The 25,049-nt window shown below is 39.4% G+C and overlaps 1 protein-coding gene and 1 long non-coding RNA gene across 3 annotated transcripts; one reads left to right on the top strand and one right to left on the bottom strand.

The window, feature by feature from the left end:
• Positions 1 to 554: 554 nt before the first annotated feature.
• SP4 (Sp4 transcription factor) lies at positions 555 to 24,148 on the bottom strand. Of its 2 annotated transcripts, none has more exons than XM_040548348.1 (6): positions 23,883 to 24,148; positions 23,152 to 23,252; positions 21,104 to 22,664; positions 5,428 to 5,656; positions 4,990 to 5,189; positions 555 to 3,898 (listed from the first exon to the last, which is right to left on the bottom strand). In XM_040548348.1, exons 1-6 carry the CDS (start codon positions 23,887 to 23,889, stop codon positions 3,651 to 3,653), a joined length of 2,346 nt encoding a protein of 781 aa, XP_040404282.1. In that variant the 5' UTR covers positions 23,890 to 24,148; the 3' UTR covers positions 555 to 3,650. The 2 variants fall into 2 exon arrangements, with proteins under 2 accessions (XP_040404282.1, XP_040404283.1); XM_040548349.1 differs by lacking the exon at positions 23,883 to 24,148 and adding an exon at positions 23,363 to 23,526.
• Positions 23,607 to 25,049, top strand: LOC121065492. Its single transcript, XR_005817107.1, has 2 exons — positions 23,607 to 23,758; positions 24,767 to 25,049. It is a non-coding gene; the product is annotated as an uncharacterized LOC121065492 (long non-coding RNA).

Below are 25,049 nucleotides of genomic sequence, written 5' to 3'. Positions count from 1 at the left end.
GTTAGCAAAGTTTTTCCTTCAGTTGCTCCTTCAATATTGTCAGGAATAACTAACTTCCATTCCCAAGAGCTGAGCAAACCCAACCGAATCCATGCCGTCCATGTTGAGCTAGAATCTGCTGTTTTAATTCCCTGCTGGGAGCCTGCCAGTTGGGAAATGCTGACCAGCAAGTGCAGGTCTTAATTACACAAATCCAGAAGCTGTTGCCAACCTTTCCCCATTGAGAAGCGTTTGCTTTCTAGTGTTCTTCGTGACGAACAGATTGTCATTCAAACATAATTCATTGCTGCTTTATAAGTAATTAAATGAAGAAACCTTTTAAACTCAAGGGAATTTTAATAGGTTACTTGCAAAATGTTATTGCAGGCAACAACTTGTACATGATTTTAGTTCCAAACCCACCAAAAAATTATACAAATCAGCATTGTAAAAGTGTCAGATTAGTGCCTTACAGGCTTTGCTGGCAGAATTAAGTTCTAAATTCTAGACGTGGGGAAATGTTACTCATTTTTTTCCTTTTCCGTTTTTTTTCTTAGAAAAATTTACAAGTGAAATATTACTACAAAACTTTTTATAAGGATTTTTTTTTGCAAAACATTTACATTTTTTACCATCAACTATTTTTCTGTTTCAAAATCATTATGTAGATTTAATACCCTATGCTGCACATCAATTCTTGCGGGATGACAATTCAGTGACATGCATAAAAAAAACACCACAAGGCATTAAAATGAAGACTTAAATACAAATATTGTTGCAATAAAACAGTTATAAAATTGAAAAATAGGACCTAAACATCATGCTTACCTAACTCTGACAAATTAACTTTTTCTCCTAGATTACACACTTTTATTACTGCTCTCATGAAAGAATGTGATAAATAATGACTTAACACCAATTTCTAATGTAATCGGCAACACATACACAAACCTAACCAAAAAAAGTATATCGTAAGAAAAAAACTAGTCTAACACTGGAGTTCTACCATGGTAAATACACTTTGCACTGATAATTACAATAAAGCAAAATTTTTAACGGTGGCAAAGGGAATGAACAGTGAAATGCCATTAAACAAGATACTACTGCACATCTGTGCCCTATTACTTACAACAGCTATATCCCACTGAGTCAAATAAAGGACATTGAAATTTACGATCCTTTTAAGACAGAAAAGTGGATTCAGAATGGTATGCAGAACAGACTGTCAAAATGCTTCTAATTTCATCAGTAAAATGTGCACCTGCTAACACAAGTTAATGTACTTTAGATGCTAGGAACCCAACCAGATTTAGATTTCGATACATCTACAATAAGGATTCATCATCAATTAAAAATGACTTCAGTTTCCTATCTGCATATGTAAGTATGCATGAACAAATCATATATGAAATGGTTGTGCAGAATGCTCATAACTTCAGTTTACAAAAACTGTTAACTTCTAGGAAACATGGTAATAACATTAGGAAACTTTTTCTTTGCATAAAGAAATTTATAGCACTGATTGTGAAGCATAATGATAAAATATATATTTGACATTTCATTTCCTATATAATAAAATTAACAGTTAATACTACCTAATGTTCATCTGTATTAAATGTAACATCTAATTGAGTCTGATGTTTTAAGTCCAGATACATCAGTTAAGAGTACTTTAAATAAAATATACAAAATAATGTACAAAACCCAACTAAAATTTAAAGACTGTTACAAGTCTACAAAAGCTTTAAGAAACTTGAAATTTATAACCACAGTGTAAAATTGTTTTCTTTAATCTCAAAGCTTTTTTTTTTTTTTTTTTTTTTAAATGTAAACTGAAAGTATAAAATACCTTCAGCTTAATATTTTGCTACAAAGGGCTGGCCTAAAGTGTACACAGTGTAAACAATGATTGGTATTTCTCTTGCTTCAAAAATACGCAAAACACCACAAGATTGATAAAGTACTCAGATGAGAAGTATATGTTTTGTGAGAGAATGCACAAGGTATCCGTTACGCGTCTCAAACCAATAGTTACCAAACACATTCTCCCTTTTTTTTACTTGCAGGAAAAACAAACAAACAAAAATCTTAACCTTCTTGCACTGTACTTCCTTTTGAGACATGAAAAATATTTTGGTGTATAAATTTTTAAAAATACCGATCATGAGAATTGTTACTAAATGACTATGTGTGTAAAAGGTTACATTTATGACTATGGGAAACAATTCAAAATCCTGAGCATGAAATATTTGGCCATCTTTCCTCCTCTTATGTACTGCAGTTTTCCAGTTTTGTGTGGTTTTGCTTTCCATTTCCTCTATATACCTATTAATCTGACTCATCTGAAAATATAACCAAACCTTTAAAATCAAAAGCCACGTAATAAAAAGATAACCATATTCCTCTTTTCCCATTTTGTTTTGTGGTTGGAGTCTCAATGTAAGATTTGTCAGGTAACAAATATTTATTACCAGCCCACGTATTATCCTTGAAGAGAAAATGAAGACAGTAATATTTAGGGGAAAGGAGAGAAAATGTTTACTTACGATGCCTTTTTTGGTTAAAATGTGGTAATTAATTCTTTTCTTTGGCTATTAAGTCAAAGCATAAAGAACTCAGCACATTAACCACAAAAAAAAATAACTAGTATTTACAGGAAGATGATACAGGAGAATGATCTACAACACTCATGGAGACAATTCTCTGATTGATTTCCATGAATTCTAACAAAATTAAAACATATAAATATCTAAAATTGAGTTTTTATGATTTATGTTACCTATGAGTTAGAAATGGACTGCTGATGCTTTAAAATATGAAATACCAAAAACTGACCAAAAAGTTGCCATATTCATTCTTTATCCTACATAAAGACACCATTAGTTTTGTAAAATCTTATGTTAATATCTTTCTATGGTTTAATCTTCCCTACTATACACAGTAATTCTACATAACCTTAGCTCTCCAAAGAAAGAGAGGAATTAGAACTCACTGATTGTCATTTATACACACTACTATAATGTAGTGGTCAAAATTAATCTGAGGTCCACCTCAGATCCACTTTGCAGCAAGCACGTATCATCCAGCTGCTGTTTGAGTAATTCCAAAACTTGAGAAAAGACGGCCAAAATAAACTGACATGTTCTGCGGACTGAGCAAAAAACTATACTATTTCCACTATCATTCAATCTATATTCCATTTTGCTGTTCCTTATGGGAAAAGATGTTCTCATGAAAATATTACAAATTTATATTAAAAACAAAGTACCTTCATCAAACGATATTAATTCTAGTCACGGTCCACCCTGTTTTACATTGATATTATCTGAATTTACAAACACATTAACATACAATGCCAAAATAGAGGGGAAAAGTTCATTTAAAATCATTACATGATATACAGACATATAACTAAAAAAGTACAGTATGGAAATAATATTCCCCCATCTGTTTATCCAGTACATCAATTTGCGCTGTTTGTATTTTTGAAATTTTCGTCTTGTTGCACCAGTGTACACTTCCCATGCTGACCCTCCAGCCAGGAACAATTACAGAAGTCAAGACTGAAAACATGATTTCCTGCTCTGTAATCCACTTTACCAGCCCACTTCCATATCCTGAAAGGTATGTAAACTTAAGTGCAGCACTAGGCGTCCATATAAATTATCCTTTCAGAATTCTTCCATGTTTGTTGAAACATTAGGGGTTGCTGGGTTTGAATCTTGAGAAATGGCAGCAACAGTGACAATTCTTGGAGAACCAAGAACCTCAGTAACTGAAGAGTCCAGTTCTCCTGAGGTAACTATAGCAAGGGCCGTTCCACCACCCTTCTTGTTCTGATGAGTTTTGACATGTTTTGAGAGATGGTCACTTCGCATAAACCTTTTAGAACATTCAGGACACTCAAATCTCTTTTCACCTTTTTAAAAAGAAGAATGAAACCAAAATGTTAGTGAAAGAGAGCACCAAATACTTTTTGTTTAATCATTTAAATCTGACACTTTCCTATTTGACATTTGAAGTATCTTTCAAAGGATACAATACTTTCGTCTCTACCTGGCTGATTTCCAGGTCTGTTCTTTTCAGTCATAAGTTCTTGGCAATCTACTCTTCACTATTAAAAAGTTCTTAACAAATATTTGCTATGCTGTGATTATTTGGTGAGTAGTTTGAATTTCCGATCACCAGACAATTTTCCTAAACTTCCATAAACCTGACAGAGTAGCAGAGGTACAAACAGCGAATGAAGCACTTGATAGCATTTAAAAAAACCTTTTATTTAGATTACAAGAATGGAATTTGGACACAAATTTGAATCCCAAAGCTCCATGAATCTGTCTCGTGAGAATATATAAAATCAAACTCAAGAAAAAAAATCACCATACTAAATGTTCTGACACTATTTAAATATCATTAGACTTCTTTTGAGTGTTACCTTCTGCAACTGTAAGTTTGAGGGGGGAGAAAAAAAAGAAAGCCTTCTTGGGGCTAGAAATATGAAGACTAATAAAACTTATTTTCTAAATGGTCCACCTTTCTAATCTAAACTGTTAGGAGAGCTTGCTTTATTAGTTCTTACCTGAAGCGTCAAGGAATTTCCCAAGACCACCAAATCTGATGAATGGACTAGGTTAAAAAAAAAATCTTAAGGACTGGGGCTAATCTAAGTGAGGAGAACCAACCCTAATCCATGACCAATCCTATGTGCTCAAGAAAATTTATCACATTTTGATAAGCCACTATCTAACTCACATCATCAGTGATGAAAATGACATCTCTTTCTAGGAAAGGTACAGAACAGTTTGAACAGATCTTTATTTATTTGATTTTTCAGTCAGCTTGTATTGATGAAAGCTGAAATCTACTGTTTTCTCTGTCTCAAGTTACTTTATTTACATTTAAAAGTAATTTTCAGAGACCCTAATGAGTGAGATTTTTGATATCACTATTTATTCATGGTCACTATGATTCAGAGTTACTGTATTATGTATAAAGAGAGGGCTGACCAACCTGTGTGGGTTCTTCTATGTCTTTGCAACTCATCGCTCCTTGTAAATCGCTTGCCACAAAAAATCCAGTTGCATACAAATGGTCTTTCACCAGTATGCCAGCGCAGATGTGCCCGAAGATGAGATGTCTTGCCATAAACTTTTCCACATCCTTCAATATGGCAGATATGTTGCTTCTTTTTTCCTGGCTCATTGCTGCTTCTAAAGAGATCAAGTTTAAACAGATAAGTAATTTTATTCTAAAATATTATTAGTTGGCTTAGGAAAAATACTTCATGATAATAGATACAGTTATAATTCATTCTCTGAAAAGAAATATATAATCATACTTTCTAGTGGAAAGCAATAAACAGCATAGACAATAAAAGAAAATCTCAGGCCCAAATGAGGTAAGCTATGGCAAGATGCCTAAATATGTATTGATAAAGTTTACACTCACCTTCCTTCTCCTTCTCTACAATTAGGACACGAGCAGGCAACTCTTCTCAGTCTCTTGCCAGGTTGTGCTTCCTGGTCAGAAGCTTGCTGAGCTTGTTGCAGCTGTACTTGTGTTATCTGATCAGGACTAACAGCACCAATCGCTGCATTAGCAATGCCACCTACTGCTACAGTAACAGGAGCTATTGTAGCTTGCTGTACTTTTACTCCATCCTGACCTTGCTGTTGACCTGTAAAATAAGACAGTGTTTGTAACTTTTCTTGGTCATTTCACAAATAAGTTTTATATGTTTTATAGAAAAATAAACTACTTAAAAGGAATCCATAAAACAAATACTAAATCTAGCCATTTTTCTGAAGCACTACCAGAAGATGTACCTGCTAGCTCAGACAGTCCTGCTTAATGTAATTTAATGTTACCAGAACAGTACAAGACTGCAAATGATATTAAGAAATGTGAGCTAGTTTAACAAATGCTACCTCACACCCAAAATGCTGAGATAAATGAGAAAGACAATATTTCTGTGTAAGATTTTGTTAAATCTATTGCCATAGAAAACATGAAAGTACACCTACACTCAGAGAACTACAACTAGCTCATTTTGAAAGTTATTTTATGACACATACAGAAGTCACTTCTACAATCTGTACCGAATAAACACTAAGCCACAAAAGAACTTTCACAAAAAAAAAAGAAGGGTCATAGGACTAGCCTTAAGCTCTGCTTCGCTAGCTCATTGATTTTGTTTTGCAGAAGGGAGTATGTTTTCAAAAAGACTGGAAAAGCAGCTTGATTGAATCAAATAAAATTAAAAGACTGACATGGTGAATTAAGACTTCAACTTCACTGCATAGGTTTATCGATCTCAACAGGAATGGTTCAAAATATCATCAGATATTGCCATTTTCAAAACTTCATACAAATGAAAAATAAGAGGAAACACTGCCTACTTATTGACAGAGTGTAATGACCAACCAGAATTCCCAAGAACAGATAGAATTCCCAAATAGAATATTCCAAGACCTGAAAGTCTGCAGTATTGAAGCACTAATTTAAAACTCTGAAGTCCCTTAAAGGTAATATGATTCAGAGAGATTCAAATAGGTACTCAAACTTACTTCTCAGGCATCTGTGGTAGAAATCAACAAGGACAAGACTTAGAAGAACACTCAAGCCTAAATTGCCTAGCTACTAAGTGAGTTCATATACAACGCAGTGTGAAATAACAACTACTTTATTCACGTGACTGCTAAGGAGCAGTATCTGCCTGGGCAGGATATGTTGTACAGTGCAACGATAACATCCATAGACTGAACCTAACAAACACCAACACATACATGCAGACAGATTAGGACTGAAGAACCTCCCAAAGTGACTTGACTATCATCCAACAGCCTGTAGTTCACTATAGGAAATAGAAAAAATCTGTGTCATGCCTGGGTCAGTACTAGGTTATTTTCACCAGAAGCACTGACCAGTAAACTCTCTTGGTTTCATTCTGGAATTTGCACCCGATTCAGCTAGATACAAATAAACACAAATTCCATGTTTTCTTTAGCAGGCCACAAATATCAGCAGATACCGAGTACTTTTGGTTCTCTGAAAAGAACAAGGGCAAACCCAGAAGTGATAATGATTGAAACTCACATGGAATTCATAGGATTTTGGGGATAGGTAGCCAGTAATACAAGAAAAATGTTTCTACAAAGAGTCTGGAATTGGAAGCAGAGAAACCATAGAAAAAGAATTAAAACCTTAACCTTGAGTGTAGAGCCTCCATATATCTAGGCTAGAAGAAAGACTTTCTTTCCAGGATAGGAATATATTAAATAAATTTATTTCTAGTAACGGGAAAGAAAAGCACTCACAAGAATTCTTGAAGGAGAATATGATAGGTTAAGGAGAACAGTGAGGTATAAAGGCAGATAGATAGTAGTATCTAGCACTTGGGTCTAGCAGCGGCAGAACAGGACATGAGCTTCCAAAGTGCTAGTCCATGGGCAATTTCGTGTCAGGCCGTTAAGCTGCTGAAGTACTGAGTACTATGAATAGCTAGAGTCAAAGAAGGCTGATTGTTTTTGTTATATCTAATACTTATCTTAACACATTAATGTGATTGCTGGTGTTAAAAACCAACTGTAGGTTTTAGTTAGCCAAAGGTAAATAAGTTAACAAGAACTGGCTCCGCTCGTAGTCTTTTGCAGAGACACAAACTGCTCTCAGTGTGCTAAACAGATCCCAGATGCAAACTCCTTTAATCCACAGGGTGAACACTGTAAGTGATGGCAGTCTAGCGACTGTCACTGCAAAACTAAAGATATATCGTGTACTACAGTCACACCTACAGCAGCATCTGCTGCTATTCTCACCAACAGTCAGGTGTGCTTTCGAGCACATTAAGTTATTCTTTGCCATCAGAGTCTGTTAGAGAGATGACTCCATCCATGTCAAAGTCCTATTTGACAAAAAAGTCCCATAACCTAACCATTTTCTCCTAGTTTTCTTTTTCTCCACGATTTTCTTTAACTGATATTAATGCTTCAACACAACTTTTCCCAGGCTGCCAGACTAAAGGCTTTTTCAGTACAACGTGAATTGGGGCACTCAAACCCTGAGCAGGATGACTATTTTTTTACTCCATGACTATTGCTACAGTGATGAATGTCTGACATATAACACTTGCTGGATCTGACCAATACGCATTTATGTGGAAGCCTGTTCAGCATTTCTAACATCCCAACATATTGTGCTGATTTGATACGAACCAACTTTCAGTCCAAGTCATGAGACAGCCATCCACACAAGGGTCTTCTGATACTTCCTCATAATATCCAGCACCACTGCTTACATATTTTATTGATCCTGCACCTTCCCCCATCTTTGTCATTTGTTCTCCAAGTAATATATGCATGGTCCACATAAGCATCTTGGGGAACAGGATACACACTACTGAGTCACAATCTCTATCTATTTATTTAACATGATATAGTGATACATTTCAGCAGAAATTCTTCATAATAACTGTAAAGGTGACAGCAAAAATACAAAAGATAAAATGACAAAAGTAAGGTTGCTCAGGCAAACAGTTACATTCTCCGTATGGTTTCAGTTAAACAGTAATTAAATGACTGCTTTTCAGATGGCATTAATACAGTTATTACATTTCTAATGTGAACTGAAATGTTGATTCTCTTCTTTAAATTAAGCTCAATGAGTTATTTTAAACTTCCCTTTCCTTGAATTCCACATAGTAAGATCAGAACAGAAGGTTCTGAAATTCCCAAAATATCACACAAATAGCTTTATTTAAAGATCCAGGATGCAGTATTCATAGAGGTTTGCTTATTGAGGTAAAAGAGTGACTGGAGGAAATAGAGATATATGATAATTATGTACGTTCCTGAAAACAGTATTTATCAGAAAACACTGGAAAGATCAATATTGTAAATCCTGGACTTTTTTTTTGTACTTTTGAAAAAGCATCCCAACAAGTTAGCACACTATTAGCATACAAGATAGAAAGATGTGCATCTGTTTTTATTTTTATTTATTTTTTAACTTATAGAATCATAAAGGTTGGAAAAGACCTCCAACATCATCTGCTCCAACCGTCCCCCTACCACCAATGTCACCCACTAAACCATGTCCCTAAGCACCATGTCCAACCTTTCCTTAAACACCTCCAGGGACGGTGACGCCACCACCTCCCTGGGCAACCCGTTCCAGTGCCTGACTGCTCCTTCTGAGAAGAAATGTCTCCTCATTTCCAACCTAAATCTCCCCTGGTGCAACTTGCAGCCATTCCCTCTAGTCCTATCACTGGTTACCTGTGAGAAGATACCAACCCCCAGCTCCCCACACCTTCCTTTCAGGTACCTATAGAGAGCAATAAGGTCTCCCCTGAGCCTCCTCTTCTCCAGACTAAACAACCCCAGTTCCCTCAGCCGCCCCTCACAGGACTTGTGTTCCAGGCCCTTCACCAGCTTCATAGCCCTTCTCTGGACATGCTCCAGGGCCTCAATGTCCTTCATGTAGTGAGGGGCCCAAAACTGAACACAGCACTCAAGGTGGAGCCTCACCGGAACAGAGTACAGGGGGATGATCGCCTCCCTGCTCCTGCTGGCTACACTATTCCCGATACAAGCCAGGATACCGTTGGCCTTCTTGGCCACCTGGGCACACTGCTGGCTCATGTTCAGGCGAGCGTCGACCAACACCCCCAACATCCTACACCAAAACCTGCAGCAATGCTAAAACATAGAGTAGTTTTCTTATCTATATAATGCCCCAACACTGTATCTATTCAATAAGCAGAGCCTCTGCTGTCCCCCAGAACTTTTAACAGGGCAGTAGAAATTACAACATGGTGCCAGAGCTCATCAGTGCTAGTAACCAGATGAGGTGAAAAGCTAACTTGCAAAATAAGAACTCCTGTAACACAATCCAAATGACAAAGAAAGCTAATGTATGCTACCTGACGAACACTGTCCTGTAGAGTGACTTTGCTACAGAGTGATCCACAACTGAAAATCATTGTCATTAATTAGGCTTGGCCATCCATTGTAAGTCTACATAATTTTCCTTTTACTACACATTGCACATGCATTCCTATCACACTGTTCTTGTTCACCTGATGCAGTAAGCATGAAAAACTACTCTTTGAGACAAGTAGGGTGGATAAGGAAAGGCCTGTACTTTGACAATCCACCGAAATCATTGGAGTCAAGCTTTAGAAAATGGATCTTGTACGGAAGAGAAATTAAGACAAGAAAAGGACACTTCTAGTTTCTATCGCTCAGTTCCCCAAAACAATTAACACTGAGTTCCTGTTGCTGTTGTGCAGCCAGCATTCTGCAGTCACAGAGATGTCAGCATTAATGAGAGATATCTCCATATCGTGCACCTTACTGCAAAAGCTGAGGAATGCTTTGCAAACTGTACATAGAACGAGAGTGGTTAATGTTACTAATGTTACGAAAACAAAAAATTGTTTAGCTGTATATTCTAAAAATGAAAGAGAAGGTTGCAACTGACACCCATATCTGTATGTATATTGCTAGAGGACTAAAGTAAAGTTAATGACAAGCCGCAAATTTTCAAAGTTCTACAAGCGTTGGAGCTGACACACCAACTCGCCCATTAAATAACTTACTGATGCAAAAGAATGGGGAAAAAGAGATCTCAGCTCCTTTCCCCTCTCTGCATACTCTTAACTGCAGTCAGCTTGCAAACATTCTTTAGTCTAATATTCCGTTTGGAAAATTAGAATTTACTTTAAGATTAGCCAGGATTTTAACATTTAAAAAACTCCGTGCAATAGTTTATAGTTGGAAAAAAAGATTTTTAACATCACCTACTGGAAAGGTTTCATGCTGAAGAATGAGATGAAAAGCATGTCTTAAAATTAAACATAATGTGAAGACAACAGCGAGTTTCAGTATTGACACAGAAGACAATGGTGATTTCAACAGTGATTTGATGCTACTTGAACATTATGCAGACAATACTGACCTCTCTCTTGTCCTAATTTATAAAAGTTTTGATAAAGAAATTATATATGTCAGGGGAAATATTTCCCAGAATAGAAACTTCTCAAGGGTTGATGCAAGGGACTCACACATTGTTCAGAGAAGAGCAGTTTGGAGTAGAGAAAGGAACTGGATCCAACCAACTACTGTAGAAAATGTGGGTTGTCACCGCACATTGTGTCCAGATGCTACTACAATTTCCAGTACAAACTGCAGCATCAAGTAGATAGATTTCTTTTCTACCACCTACATGGACATTGCAGCTGCAGCAAGTTTCGATTTTTCCCTGTTTCTGACTTGAACAATATTCAGAGGAATATATCTTCTCCTCAAGAGACTTTTCTTCCCATGTCAGATGGGATGGTTTGTTCAAAAATTACTAACCAGCATCACAAATAAGCTTAGCTTTTGTGAAAAATACCACTGAGAAGCATGAGGATTAAGGCAGAAAAAAAGTTTTAGAGTTTTAAACACCTTAAAAAAATGTACTGTTTTTCCTTTTGTGCAAGAATCATACAGGCAACACAGAAAAACAAAACACCACCCAAGGAGTTTCATGAAAGTACTTTAATAACTTTTCAAAAATTTAAGGTTTTTCACATGTGCATTAGGACATCCTGAAGTCACCTCAGTATTTTCAGACAGAAAAGTTTTTTCCAGCTTGTATTACCTTTCATTTAATTGAAAACCTATTTTCTCTTTATTATTATTAAACTTCGCAAAGAGCTCTCACAAACACAACACAAAAAGACCTGTATAGAAACAATACAGGGAAATAGACAGGAACGTACATTTTCACAAAATTTAGCCTTGCACAACCAAGTAGAGGTTTCAGTCAAAACAAGGCAATAACTAATTGTTCAGGATTGTTGCTGCGATTTTAATAGGCTTCCATTAGAAAGAAAATATGTTCAGTTTTTAGATATTATAAGGGAGCTGGAATCAGAAAAAAAACCACCTTGTTGTCTTACTTCTAAGGCAAGAGGTCCTTTCAAAAAAATTGTTTTTCTCCTGTATTAAAAAGTCAAAGAGAAAAGTGCATTTAGGATAAGTGTTCGAGAACACTCCTCTGCAGATGAAAGTAAGTAGTTCCCTGTATATTGAACCTTAGAGCAGATAGTAGTTGGATTTTCAGTTATCTAAGTGTGCTGTCGAATGTTAGGTGCACTGCATGGAACTAGTAGTAGATATAAGAAATGTAGCTTTTAAAGTTTATTTTTACTGAGCATCTGCCTCTACTCTATCATCCCATCCCAACCCTCAAGTTATTTTACAGGTTATAGCCACAACAGAAGTTGGCTCGGTTCCTTCTTCCATCTCTTCCCCTTCACCTTGAAATAGGGACAGGGCAAGAAAGAACCTTGTTGATTATTAGTCTCTATAGCCTGACTAGAAGAGCTCACTACCTGCCAAACTGTAACAGTAAAGAAGTTACATACACATCCTACACAGTTCTGACATACAGAAATCAACATACTGCTTTCTGGGATTTCTAGGAAGTCTGTTTTTTCAGCACCTCAGTTCAACTTCTGTATATTACCATGGAAATAGCAATTGCCTGATCTTGAAAGAAGGCTGACAGGAAAAAGAAAAAACAAAATAACAAAAACCCAAACTAAGGTTTCAGTATTGTCTTTTTGTTTGCTTTTAACTCCAGTTTAGATGGTTGACATATTTTATGCTTTCAAGTCCACACTTGACTAGAAGGTTCATAAATATCCTTGAAATAAACATTTTGGCTATATGAAATGCTATCTTTGTATTGATCAAGATAAAAATAAATATGATGCTATGCACAGGAGTTTGGAAAATGGAAAATTCTTTCAACAGACAGGAAGTTAGCTGACTTCAAAACTAGGCTAAGTCACATATCATTTGATAATTTGTTCAGAATTAAGAAATGCTAGCAATGAAGATTAATTTGTTTATTAAAGCTGAAACAACTGGTCCTTGCCTGATAAAGGGTCTAGCAGGATTACAAGAGAGCTACATCTTATAAAGACCATGTAACTCTCTAAGACCAAAACCCTCAGCAGTTCTGCCAGCTCTTCTGTAACATCATCACTCCTGTAAAAAGAGTATGCTTGATCTTACCTGCTCTTCCTTTCTGGTTCAGAACAAATTGAAAAGCTTGATGTTTTACTCAGAGTAGCTTCCCAATGGCCAAGGAAACAACACAAACAAGGTCCACATCTCTTAGAGTTCAGAAAAAAAAACTTTGAAAAAAGTTCAGAAGAAACTCAAAGCAAGAGTGGTCACATCATCACTTGAAACCATTCTATAATTAAGGAAAGTCAGACTTGTACCTAAGACGTGTGCCAAGTTGCTTTTGGCAGGAGGATATTAACTGGATATTTTCTTTACACAAGAATGATACTAGTCTGCCAATCCAGCAAGACTAATTATGCATGTTGGGATAACATGGTTTAAAGACTGGCTGATCAAGGTACGTGACTATTAGCCACTGTCAGTAGTATTAAATACCACAAACTCCATTCATTTCTAAGAATGGATGCATGCAGAAATCTGTATAAATGATACCCCAAACTAACCTAAACAGATGTTGAAATGCTAAGCTTCTCAAGAGATTGCAGATGTCCAGACTTTTTGTTTTGGTGAAAGTTTAATGACAAGAACAAAATAATCATTATGAAAATTACATTTTATATGCAGTCCCAACTACTAAGCTACAGCATATGAATAAAACTTTTAATAACTTTTATCCATCAGATTGCTAACCATTTAAAAAGTTGTGTTTCAACAATATTGTTCATACTCAGAATTAACCTTTCACCTTGGAACATGATGTCTCATTACGTGAGTTAGATTGTAAGTAATAATCATTAAAATCCAACATTTTTAATACATTAGAACAGTGAGAATTTCTCACTTCTACCACTACCAAAATCACATGAAGCTAAGTACATCATAACATAATGCATGTTATGCTGAGGAAGGTATTAAAAAACGGAGGCAGTGGGGGAAGCATATTCACAATCTTCCTCCTTTCGGGGAGCAAGTAGGTTAGCTTAGCATGGATCCAAGCACTCTTAAAAACAAAAACAATTAAATACTAACAAGGTGATGAAGATGTGCAGCATCACTCATAAGCATTTGCTTGCTTGATACTTTCTGAACAAGAAAGTTCTGCCATTTGATTTCCTGCTCTACATATTCTGATTCTTGGCAACAGGGAACTAGAGAAGGAAGGGCAAAAACTGATACTCTTAGAAAGAACCCATAATGCTGAAATGTTTTTCTAAGACCACGTACTCTAACTGGGAAATAGTTTTACTAATGCTCTACTTTGAAGAGCTTAAGAACTTGCATCTAATTCTTGAAATTGATAGCATAGAAATGGCTCATTAAAAACCTGTTTCACCTTGCAATTATGAGCAAAGCTGGTACTTGAAATACTTCCCCTTCCTGCTTTCCCTGGAAGCGACAGAGTCATGTCTTGCCACTGACAGGTAAGGCAAAGGCTTATTTTACTGAGGCATTTTTACCAGGCGATTCTCCCGTTAGCTGAATAGGAAGATTGCGTACACCTTACGCATCAAGTTTAGAACAGAATATGGACACTTGATTTTAAAGCTGCCATCACCTAGGCAAGTGTTTGCTGTCTCCAGCACAGTTTGTTGTTAAACTGCTTCTGCCACTATTTTGAAATTCTGTTTAAGAAAACCCCACAAACAAAGCAATTTTGTTGTTGGAAGATTAAATGCTTCTAATTACTCTGAAGCATTTGAAAACAATGTGGGTGCTAGAATATTTAGAACACTGTGGTTCTGCAACAATTCTCAGCTGAAGGCAACCTGAGAAGAGCTGCAAGTGACCTTTCATGACTTTGGAAGAACTACACTAAATTTCTACTTTCTTTCCAACTATAGCCTCAGAATGCCAACTGACAAAAAAAGATGTAAGAACTAAGCAGAACTCCTGTATTTGTTCTGTTTTTGCAGAAAATAGCTCAGTTCTTTGTACTTATTCTTTCCACTGCAGACTCCATAGCTTTGCAGCTTGTTTCTTCCCAGGTATTTGCCACAGCTCACTTGTCAATGAGCATCCACAGAAGCACTGGATGTTGTTCAAAAAACCTCCTCACAGGACCACCACCCTTTAGCTCCTCTGACTTCAATGCTTGGTAACTACCCTCACCGGTTTGCTTCTATGTGCTGTGGCTATTTTAAACCCTTTTCACCTTGTCACCACCTGCAGACATCTCTCCTTGCTTAGCTACTCAACTCATTGAGTTCTGATTCTACATGTACCCACTGTAGCATCAACATGAGCAAGGAGAGCCACCGATTACACTGTAATGAAAATGCTCTTTCTTTCATTTGATGACTTAAGTGTAAAATTCTAAGACTTCAGGCTAAACACCCTCCTTCTCTCAATAACTATCATAATATCAAAAATGGCAGAGATAATAGATGATCATGAGTGGTACAAAGGTGCATCAATTTAATTTCTCATAATAGAATGGTTTGAGAACATTAAATGAAACGATATCTTACACAACAACTGAGACACTGCATTTACTGCAGACAAGTAATGAACGTCAAAAATTTACACAGACTCAAAAAAAGCAAATTCATGGAAGAAAAGTAATCTAAAGATTACTAAGTACTAAAAAAAATAGCACTTCTGACTCATGAAGACCTGAACTGCTGATCATTGAAGGGTGGGAAGAGTACCTGAGAAAACCCATTACTCTTGCATGTAGTCAGCATCAGACATGGTCAGAAGCTAAATATTTAGTCAGAAGCTCCTTTGACTCATAGAATAAATGCATGTAGTTTGGGACTACCATTTTATTCCTGTTTGAAGCATTTTAACAAATTCTTTAAACTCCCTTGCAAAGTCTGAAGCAGAACATTTACATTTTGTTACCAATCTCTTCAGTGTTTGAACAGCAAGTCAGAATTAGTGACTCACACAAGAAGAGTTAATAAAGAAGCAAAGGGAAGAGAAGGTCTGGAAAACAAGCAGAAGATGGATGCTGACAAATTTGAGAAATACATGACAGGAAGAGACCTGGAGGTACTAGCAAATTGTATAACTAGTAACTGGCCAAGAAGAAAGGAAAAAAAGACTTAGTACATCACATTATATACTAGAAAAGTATATATATACTATATGAAAGAAAAGGACGATTACATTTTAAAAAGCCCCCTAATGAGAATACTAAGTATTGGACTTCATTGTCATTACCAACTGTTTTATTATCCACGAGACATCCCTGCAGAAGACTCTTAAAACTCTCCAGTTGCGGTATTGCCAGGCAGCAAACTGAACACTAGTCATTCTTCCACGTTATTTAGGTGGATGAACTCCAGATTCCCCGTAACTCAGGCCATGCCAATACTCATGGGTTAAAATGACTTGCACTTGAGTTGCAAGGTGGTGGGATCTGGGGACTCTTGCTTAAAGCAACTAACAAAGCTTGGACCAGACACTTGTATAAAATACAAGTAATATTTCTCACTGTTTTAAAAAAAAAATCCCATGTAAGGAGAGCCAAACACCATTGTCATGTAACAAAATTATTTCAAGAGGTAGACAAGTCTGATCTATTACTATTTTTTCTTCATTAGAAACAGGGACTTCTGAAAAGCCATTGTTTCCACCATGAGGACAGAATCAATATATTCCCACTGTCAGCAAAAATGATAAAAAAAAAATGAAAAAGAAGCTTACTACCTCTTCTGAAGACCCCTGTGTAAGAACAGGAGGCACGCAAAAGTCTTACATTGTAATGAAATGCTGCGTATTCATGGTTTGTCTGTAACTTGTCTTAATAAAATCGGATGTTTTATTTCACTCCATATTCATCAGCACCCACAAAAATATTCATAAATTTGTGCTGTTCCTAATACAAACACACTTCAAGATCAGTGTGTTGAGGGACAAAAAAGAACTTTAGTCCACCAAAAGGAAATTGTTTCATGAACTCTATTTTTCTTAGAATCATCTTCCACAGACTCACTTTTGTCAATTAACACATCTCAACAATTAAGAGGGCACAAAAATAAGCTTAAAAAAGGTAGAAGCTACCCTATTTTAAGAAGGGAGGGGAATCCTTGATCTTAATTTTATACCTGTCACAACAGAAGCTTTAAAAAAAAGGCAAGAGAACTGCTGAGCACCTGCTTGTCCCCAAGGTTATATGGGGTAAATTTGGGATGTCACCATCTATCTTATATCCAAATGACACCAAAGGTTATTCCATTCCACAGGGAATCATGTATAAAACAACAGTTAATTCATATAGTACAGAAAAAAATGCAGTTTACTTTGTACAGAATTATCTTGTTTAAAGTCCACAACAGGTACTGACCTCATAGCCAGGCAGGTATTTGTAGATCCCTGCATGTTAAAGTAAACACAGCTGCTTTTAGGTAGTCTATTGTTTGATTAGCACTTCACTTAGTTTCTTTATCCTCCTGAATTCAGATTCTCTTCATACCCCCCTCCCTTTGCCCCTATATTTTCAATTATTCTTTTGACTGACACTTTGTACGTCTTCTCTGCATAGCTTCACAGAATCACAGGGTGGTGCAGACTGGAAGTAAGCTCTGGAAGTCGTCTGGTCCAACCCTCACTCAAGCAAGGGCACCTGAGCTGGCTGCCCCGGACCACGGGCCTTGAGTATCTCCATGGATGGAGACTCCACAACCTCTCCAGGCAACCTGTGCCAGCACTCAGTCACCCTTACAGTAGAAAAAACTATCTTCCTTCTGCATCACTGATACTGAATGAATTCTCCTGTGGGTCTGAAAATGAAAAGACATGAGGAGAATTCTGCTTTTGCCTTGCTTTTTGACCATGCACAACGTACGGCTGAAAGTGTGGTACCTACCAGTAGCAACATGTTTGAGGTTTTAACTTAAAAATTGAACAGCTACAAAAGAAAAAGCACACCTAACTTTTTTCATCTTTCTTGGTTTACTGTAGAGCCTATACACCTTAGGCCAGGAAGCAGAATAACAAAGGTTATAAAAAGCAAACCAAAATACATCATTTACTTGAAGATTTAAATATTTTTCTTCCCAATGTGAGATCTGTCTCTATTAGAATTTACAAACTGTTAAGCAAAAAAACAAACAAACAAACAAAAAAATGCCTAAATAGGCTTTCCCAACATAGTTCTATAGCTTAACATTTCCATAAGAATTTTAAGCCACAAGTTTGTTATTTGCAATTAGAGTTCTATTGCTTTCTTTCATTTATTACTGAAAAACTAATAAAAAGGTACCTAAATTACCCATTTGTAAAAATAACTAGGAAAAAACAATGTCCATGAAAAACATATGGCACAAATAAAAGAACAGTTGTTTCAGGCAGCTACTTATTACATTTTTTTGTTTGTTTCCCCCTGAAACTTGGCTGGCTATATCAGTCGGGCTTGCTCAAAGGACAAAAACTTTTTTTTTTTTGTCCTAAGAAGGGTAGAGCACCTGAATCAACGGATGGGTTGAGTCCTTCACTCCATCTCTTCCCTGACACTTTCTGGACATCCTCTGTACTCCTCATTTCTAACACCTACTTTCACTGCTCATTTGTAGTAAATGATCCACTTCTGGAGAGTTCAATTAATGTGCAAAAAGAGTTCACATTGACAAGCTCAGGTACTGCAGGAAAGAGAATGGAAATATCAGTCTGCAGACGTTGAGGTAACTGAGCAGTTTATTTTTTTTCTGGAGACGTCCAGTAACAATAATAGCAAAAATAATTTCAAATAAAACAAACAACAGTGATAATAGCCCTGAACAAGACAACTTTTTCCTTATAATTGGCAAGTTTAGACTTCTGCGTGTTTATAATTTTCCATTTCATAACCATTTCTTCTTTGAACACTTAGTCTAGCATTAACACAAGGACTGCACATCATGCTCTCTGCTCTCCTTTCCATGTTGCTTTGCTCTGGGAATAGCAATCAGAAGTCTCACAGGAGAGAGAGAGAAATTATAATTTCCTTCTTTTATTTCTCTCTCACATTCTTAAAGTTCTAGCTCCATAACCTTAAGTCTTGGGGAACATAAATAGTACCTTATACATGGAGGAAAGATTGATGTACTCACTGCTGCTAGTATAAAATTAAAAGCCCTACAGAAGCAGCTTACCTGGGCATAGGGGTGGGGAGGAAGGCGGAGGGGAGTTCAGTGGTCATACAGTTTAAGTTTAGGTAACATATGAACCCTTTATGAGTAAGGCTTGGCTTCTCCAGAAGCATACTTCTGACTCATTCCCCTTGCTCAGTAACGAATCTCAATCCCTCTATTCTCCAGAAGACATCACATGCAGTCAGAGGTGCAGACAAGGTAACTGAGCAAGATGATATTCAGAATTTCTTGTCTGAACTGCCACAGTTGTAAGCCATCAGTAAGCAGGGAAGCAGAAGAGAACAGCATGTAGGAAGATTTCTCCCACACTCCCAAATCTCAGCTGCTTCCAAAGCAGGCTTTCCATTCCTTTGGCCCCTTCCAAAGTAGGCACTTCTGTCTAACAGTAGCCAACCTGCACTTTCCCATCAAGGACAATTTTCCAAGACAAATTAGACTGCAAGATATTGTAGCAGCTGGTCAGCTCCAGCGAGCCTACATTTATTTTTGAACCATTACAACCAGACACAAGGTCAAGTTTTTAATTCTGATGACCCTGATTAACATCACAGTAACATTCCTTAAGTAAGACAAGTTTAACTCATCCAACCCAACCCTTAGTATTACCATGTTCCATCAAGTACTGGAGAGCATTGTAGCAGACAAAATTCTCCCAATAGCAAATTTCTCATTGTCAAAGTACGTTTAGTCTCCTTGGAAGTACTTCTGTTTAGCTGAACAATCCCTTGCCCAGTTAAACGTTTCTCATCTTAGCACATGATTATAAAAAACAGATTAAGAGTCAATATGATACTAACATTTTTCATGTTGACTGGACAGTAAACGCATTTTTTCTTACAGTTTTGTAAGAAAAACTGTGACTACAGTTGAGTTACTGTCAATACAAGAGTTTTTATTAAAACTAATACAACAGAAGCCTTTTGCTCTTATAGGGTTAAAGCAAGCTCTTGTAAGCAGTTATCAAACTGGCGAAGAAAGGCCCTCAAATTTTATCTGTAATACTAAAAGTTTGCAAGTTTTACATACAGAGTTGCCCTTGTGGGTCACTGCACTCCTTGCAGTGAATTTACTTTAGAACTAAGTTCTTTATTCCAGCCTAGAACCTTTTAGCAGCTCTTTCCACAACTAATAGACCAGCATAACCGCACAGGCATTTCATAATACACGTCAGAAGTTCATCATCAAGCACTGAGGTGGTTACAAGTGGGTTTGTTTGTTTTTAAATTAAAATAAGTCACAGGAACAATGCTGTGTGTAAGTATACCTTACTACATTCAATCTCTCTGCAATATTCAGACTTTTGAGGGAACAACTTTATGAGCTAGTACAGAGTATAATGAAGTTCCATACAAATGCATGTCATGACCCAGGATTTCACAGTTCACATACTGCCACCTTCCTCATCCTACATCCCCCATGCAGAAATAAGGAGTATTACCTGGCTGAAAAAAGCTTTTGTGTTGCTGGCTTTTGTACATATATATATATATATATATATATATATATATATATATATATGTACACATACATACACACACATATATATAAAAAAATCATTATATTTCATATTATATATGAAATATATACTTATTATAATATATATCTTATATATAAATTATATATCGTTATATTTCATATTATATATATAGTATGAAATATAACAATATATAATTTATATATAAAATAAACATATCAAAGCTCTACTAGTTAAGTATCACATTCCCTCCCAAAGCCTCAAACTAATAAGATGGAGAAAAGGGTCACTGAAAGATAGTTTATCAAATACAAGTAGTTCTACTTCAATTGATGAAACTGGTAATATCCACTCAACGTTTAGGAGAAGTGTCAACTATTTTAAAATTTGAATTTCAGTGATAAGGTATTTTCTTACAGTTAAGGGTGTTAAGTTTACTACCAAAAAAAGCCTTGTAGAAGTATTAAAGATGATCTGGTATTCTTGCAATGGTAAATAAATAAATAAAAATAAAATAAAAAATCCCACCACTTTGTCAGACCACTCACCTGCAACACTGGTAATGGTAACTGGAACTCCTTGAACTTGAACACCTGCAGCACCCAGGTTGGCAACACTTACTGTTTGGAGATTAGGTACTGAAGCAAGCTGGGCAGCATTCAGTGTGATTGGGGTACCAGCAACAGCCACCGGTGCAATCTGAGCGATGGTTGTGCCACCGCTTGAAGAAGACACGGGGGTAATGGTTAGTTGTTGGGGTAACCCAGCATTTTGAACTTGAAGGTTTGAAAGGCTTTGCAGATTCTGAACCTGTACAGTTTGCCAACTGATCTGCCCCGATGGTGTTAAAGTTGGAGCCCGGATGAGCACCTGAGTTGGACTTACTGCTTGCAGCTGAACATTCTGCAGAGGCTGCTGCTGGATGGTCTGTATAGTTTGCCCTGACTGGAGCTGAAATGACTGGGGAGGAATGGCCTGAATAATCTGCTGTTGAGGCTGCTGGATCTGTATCTGCTGTAGAATAGGCTGACCTACAATCTGGACCTGCTGAAGGGAACCAGACTGATCCTGTACGTTCTGTAGTCCATTGGACTGAAGCTGACCAGAGCTCTGGCCTTCAGAGTCCGTCGCAGTGGTTTGAGGTTCTTCAGCTGTCTGCTCCGAACTGCCGCCTGCTGTGCTTGTGTACTGGCCTCCTTCTGCAGAGCTCACTAACGTGTCACTGCTAGTTAGAGATGTTGAAGCAGTGGTTGTAGAAGTGGACGATGAGGAAGGAGATTCTGGCATTGAACTAACAGAGGCAGTAGTGACAGGCGTAGACGCTAGCTGACTTCCATTGGAAACTCCACTCTCTGAAGACTGTCCAACTTGACCCGAGCCTCCTCCTGCTGCCACATTGTTTATCACAGGCAACGCTAGGGTTACTCCACCAATGTTTATAGGTAAAGTTGTTACAACTTGTGCCTGAGTACCAGGAATAGTTTGCAGTTGCAGCGGTATGGAAACACCAGGCCTGATTTGGACCGGGACCGTCTGATTTGCTAAGTTTTGAGCAATAACATTCCCCGAAGCTGTCCTATTTGAAGCTGTGAGAATAGCTTGATTATTGCCTGCAGGAATAAGCTGAATTTGACCCTGTATATCTTGTATACCAGTAGCATTAGCAGGATTAATTTGAATTTGTTGACCTTCTGTTGTCTGAATCTGTGGGATCACTTGGTATTGGACACTACCGCTTGGATTTTGTACTTGAATGACTTGAAATTGCCCAGGGGTCGTTGCAGAAGAATTGCCCGATTTGGTTTTTGAAGGAGATGCACTTCCATTGTTACTACTGGAGGGACTTGCTGCGCTTGAGGCAACAGAAGATCCTTGTTGAGCAACATTATTTTCTTTTGAAGCAGGAGGAGCAGCAGCAACAAGCTGCCAAGAGTTCCCAGCAAGCTGAGTTGTTACTAATTCTAACTGTTGCGGCTGATTTTGAAGCTGCACCAAACCTTGATTTGGATCTATAATGATCTGCTGCTGTCCAGTTGCTTGATTCTCACCAGGAGTTCCTATTTTGCTGCAAGTGGCTGCTAGCAAAGCAAGAGGCGAAGGCTGAGAATCCTAGCCACAGGGAGAGAAAACAGAACAGATTCAGGAGAAGAGCACGAGTATTAATTATCAGGAGTAAGCACTAAGATTTGCACAGGAAACAGACCTAAGTGTGTTTCTGCACATAAAGACCAACGATACAGTTCTGAATAAGGAAGTACATGTTTCTTTAAATAATCTTTAAGTATAGGCCAGCAGTTATCAATGAGTATGTGACAACCAGGACCTCAACCACTTCCTCAATCCAGTCTTTTTTTCCCCTATAATAAGGGCAAAATAAAAAAAAAAAAAAAGACCTCAGTTACATGGGAAGCATCTGATCACTGTCAAACGCGATCAAAAAACATGTCCAGGCAGTAAAAATATTGCACCCAAAGAACTACGTTTCATCCAGCCCAAAGAAAGATGCCCTGAGCAGGAAACGCTGTCAGCTGAACATTTCATTTTAAATGCTAATAGTTTGGGCACTTCCCTATTCGGGTGTGTGCGTGTGCTTTACCTGCGAGCCTCCAGTTTTCCCTTTTTTATTATTATTGTTGTTATTCTCTGCCTCGGGAGATTTCTCTCCCTCTGTGGGCATAGTTTCCTCCTTCTTTTGATCTGCAAAAAAAAAAAAATATCAAGCGTAACAGGTTAATTATTCACCTCCATTCCTACAACAACAAACCCTAGGAGCACATCCTTTTCGGTTCCCAGCCTCTCGCCCGCACCTCCCCGGGAAAACAACGGCGCAAGCCATCGTTACAAAAGAGCGAGTCCTGAGAAACGTGGTTTGAAACCCAACCCATGGGGGCTGGAGAGTTAACACCCAGAAAGGGGAGGTTTGGTTTCCTTCTCCCGGAGACAGCGGGAGAAAACCACCCACAACCCTCCTCCTCCTCCTGCCCCCTGAAGCATCGACGGCCACTGAGTGGCCGTCGATGCTTCAGGGGGCAGGAGGAGGGCTGTGCATGGGAGGGAAAGAGGGAGGAAAGGAGGAATGAAGGAGGGAGGGATGCGCACGGGAGGGACGGAGGGAGGGAGGGAGGGCTGCCGAAGAAAGGGGGCACGCAGGAGGACGAGAAGAAAGGGGGCGCGGGGGGCGACGCCGGGGGAGCGAGGCCGGGGTAAGGGGGGGGGGGGGGGGGGGGACACAGAATAAAAAGGGGGGGCCCGCGGGAGGGCGGGCTGGGGGGGGCCGAAGGGCGGAGGGAGGAGCGGAGGGAGGGCGGGAGGGAGGGGGTTACATACCGCTCATCCCGCATTAATGCCCCGCCGAGGCGCCGCTCTAGGGGGGAGGAGAAGGAGGAGGAGGAGGAGGAGGAGGAGGCGGCGGCGGAGGGCGGGGTGGGGGGTAGCGGGGAGAAGGCCGGTCGCAGCCGGAGCGGGGAGGAGCGGCCCGGCCTATTTTTCCACGAATGGCCGCCGCCGGGGCTGTGGCGTAGCCGCCCGCCTCTCCGCCGCCGGCCTCGGCCCGCCGCCGTGAGTGACAGCCGCGGGCCGGGCGGCCGGGGGAGGGAGGGAGGAGGGAGGGAGGAGGGAGGAGGGAGCGCGGCGCCGGGGGCGGGGCCCGCCGCGGCCCAACCACCGCCCCCCGCCCCGGCTCCTCCCCCTCCCCTCCTGCCAGCCGCGGCCCGGCTCCCGCGCTCGGCACACGGGCTGCTGACAGCCGGGCTCGGCGTGCTGATTGACGTCCCGCCGGGGGGGCGGGGCCTCCGCGCGGCGCCGGCCAATCGGGTTGCAGCTGCCCGCCTAACTGACAGCGCGCGGGAAGCGAGGGGAGCGCTCCCCCCCCCCAGGTCCCCCTCCCGTCCAGTCCCGGGCTGGGCCCTCGTGGTCTCCCCGCGGTCCCGGGGGGTTCCTTTACACCTGCCCCTGGATATTCCCTGCAGGCGTCCCGCCCGCTCGTTGGCTCGGCCGCTGCGCGCGGGGCACGCCGGGAAATGTAGTTCGCGAGGGGCACGGCGCATGCGCGGGGCGGGGGGCGGCCGGGCTGAGGCGGCGGCCTAGGAGGGGGCGAGGGGGGGAGATGATGGTGGGGTGGTGCGGTCACCTTGCGGCTGGGCTGGGCAGGGCTGGGCAGCAGCGCGTTAAAGGCAGAGAAATGAGGGTTGTGCCTCTGGTTTCCTCCGCAGGGTTTCCTCCGGCCCTCGTGCTGCCCGTTGACCGCCATGCCGTGGTGGCTCTGGAGGAGCACTGGTTGAGGCAGGGCTCGCCGTGGTGTGGTGTGGTGAAAGAAGTGGAGGGTTTGTGGGGCTGGCAGCGGCCAAGCCTGCTAGCGCCATTTTGATTTGGGAGAACATTGGTGGTACTGCACACGTGTGGATGACAAAGCTTTTGATCGATCTTCAATTCAGGCCTCTGGAATAAGGGAAATATGGAAATACCAAGCCTTTTCATTGAAGACAAATAAAACAA

This window comes from Cygnus olor, chromosome 2 (assembly GCF_009769625.2).
Source record: "Cygnus olor isolate bCygOlo1 chromosome 2, bCygOlo1.pri.v2, whole genome shotgun sequence".
Lineage (NCBI taxonomy): Eukaryota > Metazoa > Chordata > Aves > Anseriformes > Anatidae > Cygnus > Cygnus olor.
The sequence above is the reverse complement of the archived record's forward strand: the minus strand, read 5'-3'. Positions and strand labels throughout refer to the sequence as shown.

Coding starts and splice junctions, on each gene's coding strand:
- SP4 (XM_040548348.1), bottom strand. Junction 5,190..5,427: donor TGTAGAGAAGGAGAAGGAAG/GTGAGTGTAAAC, acceptor TGATCTCTTTAG/AAGCAGCAATGAGCCAGGAA. Junction 3,899..4,989: donor ACATAGAAGAACCCACACAG/GTTGGTCAGCCC, acceptor CTTTTTAAAAAG/GTGAAAAGAGATTTGAGTGT.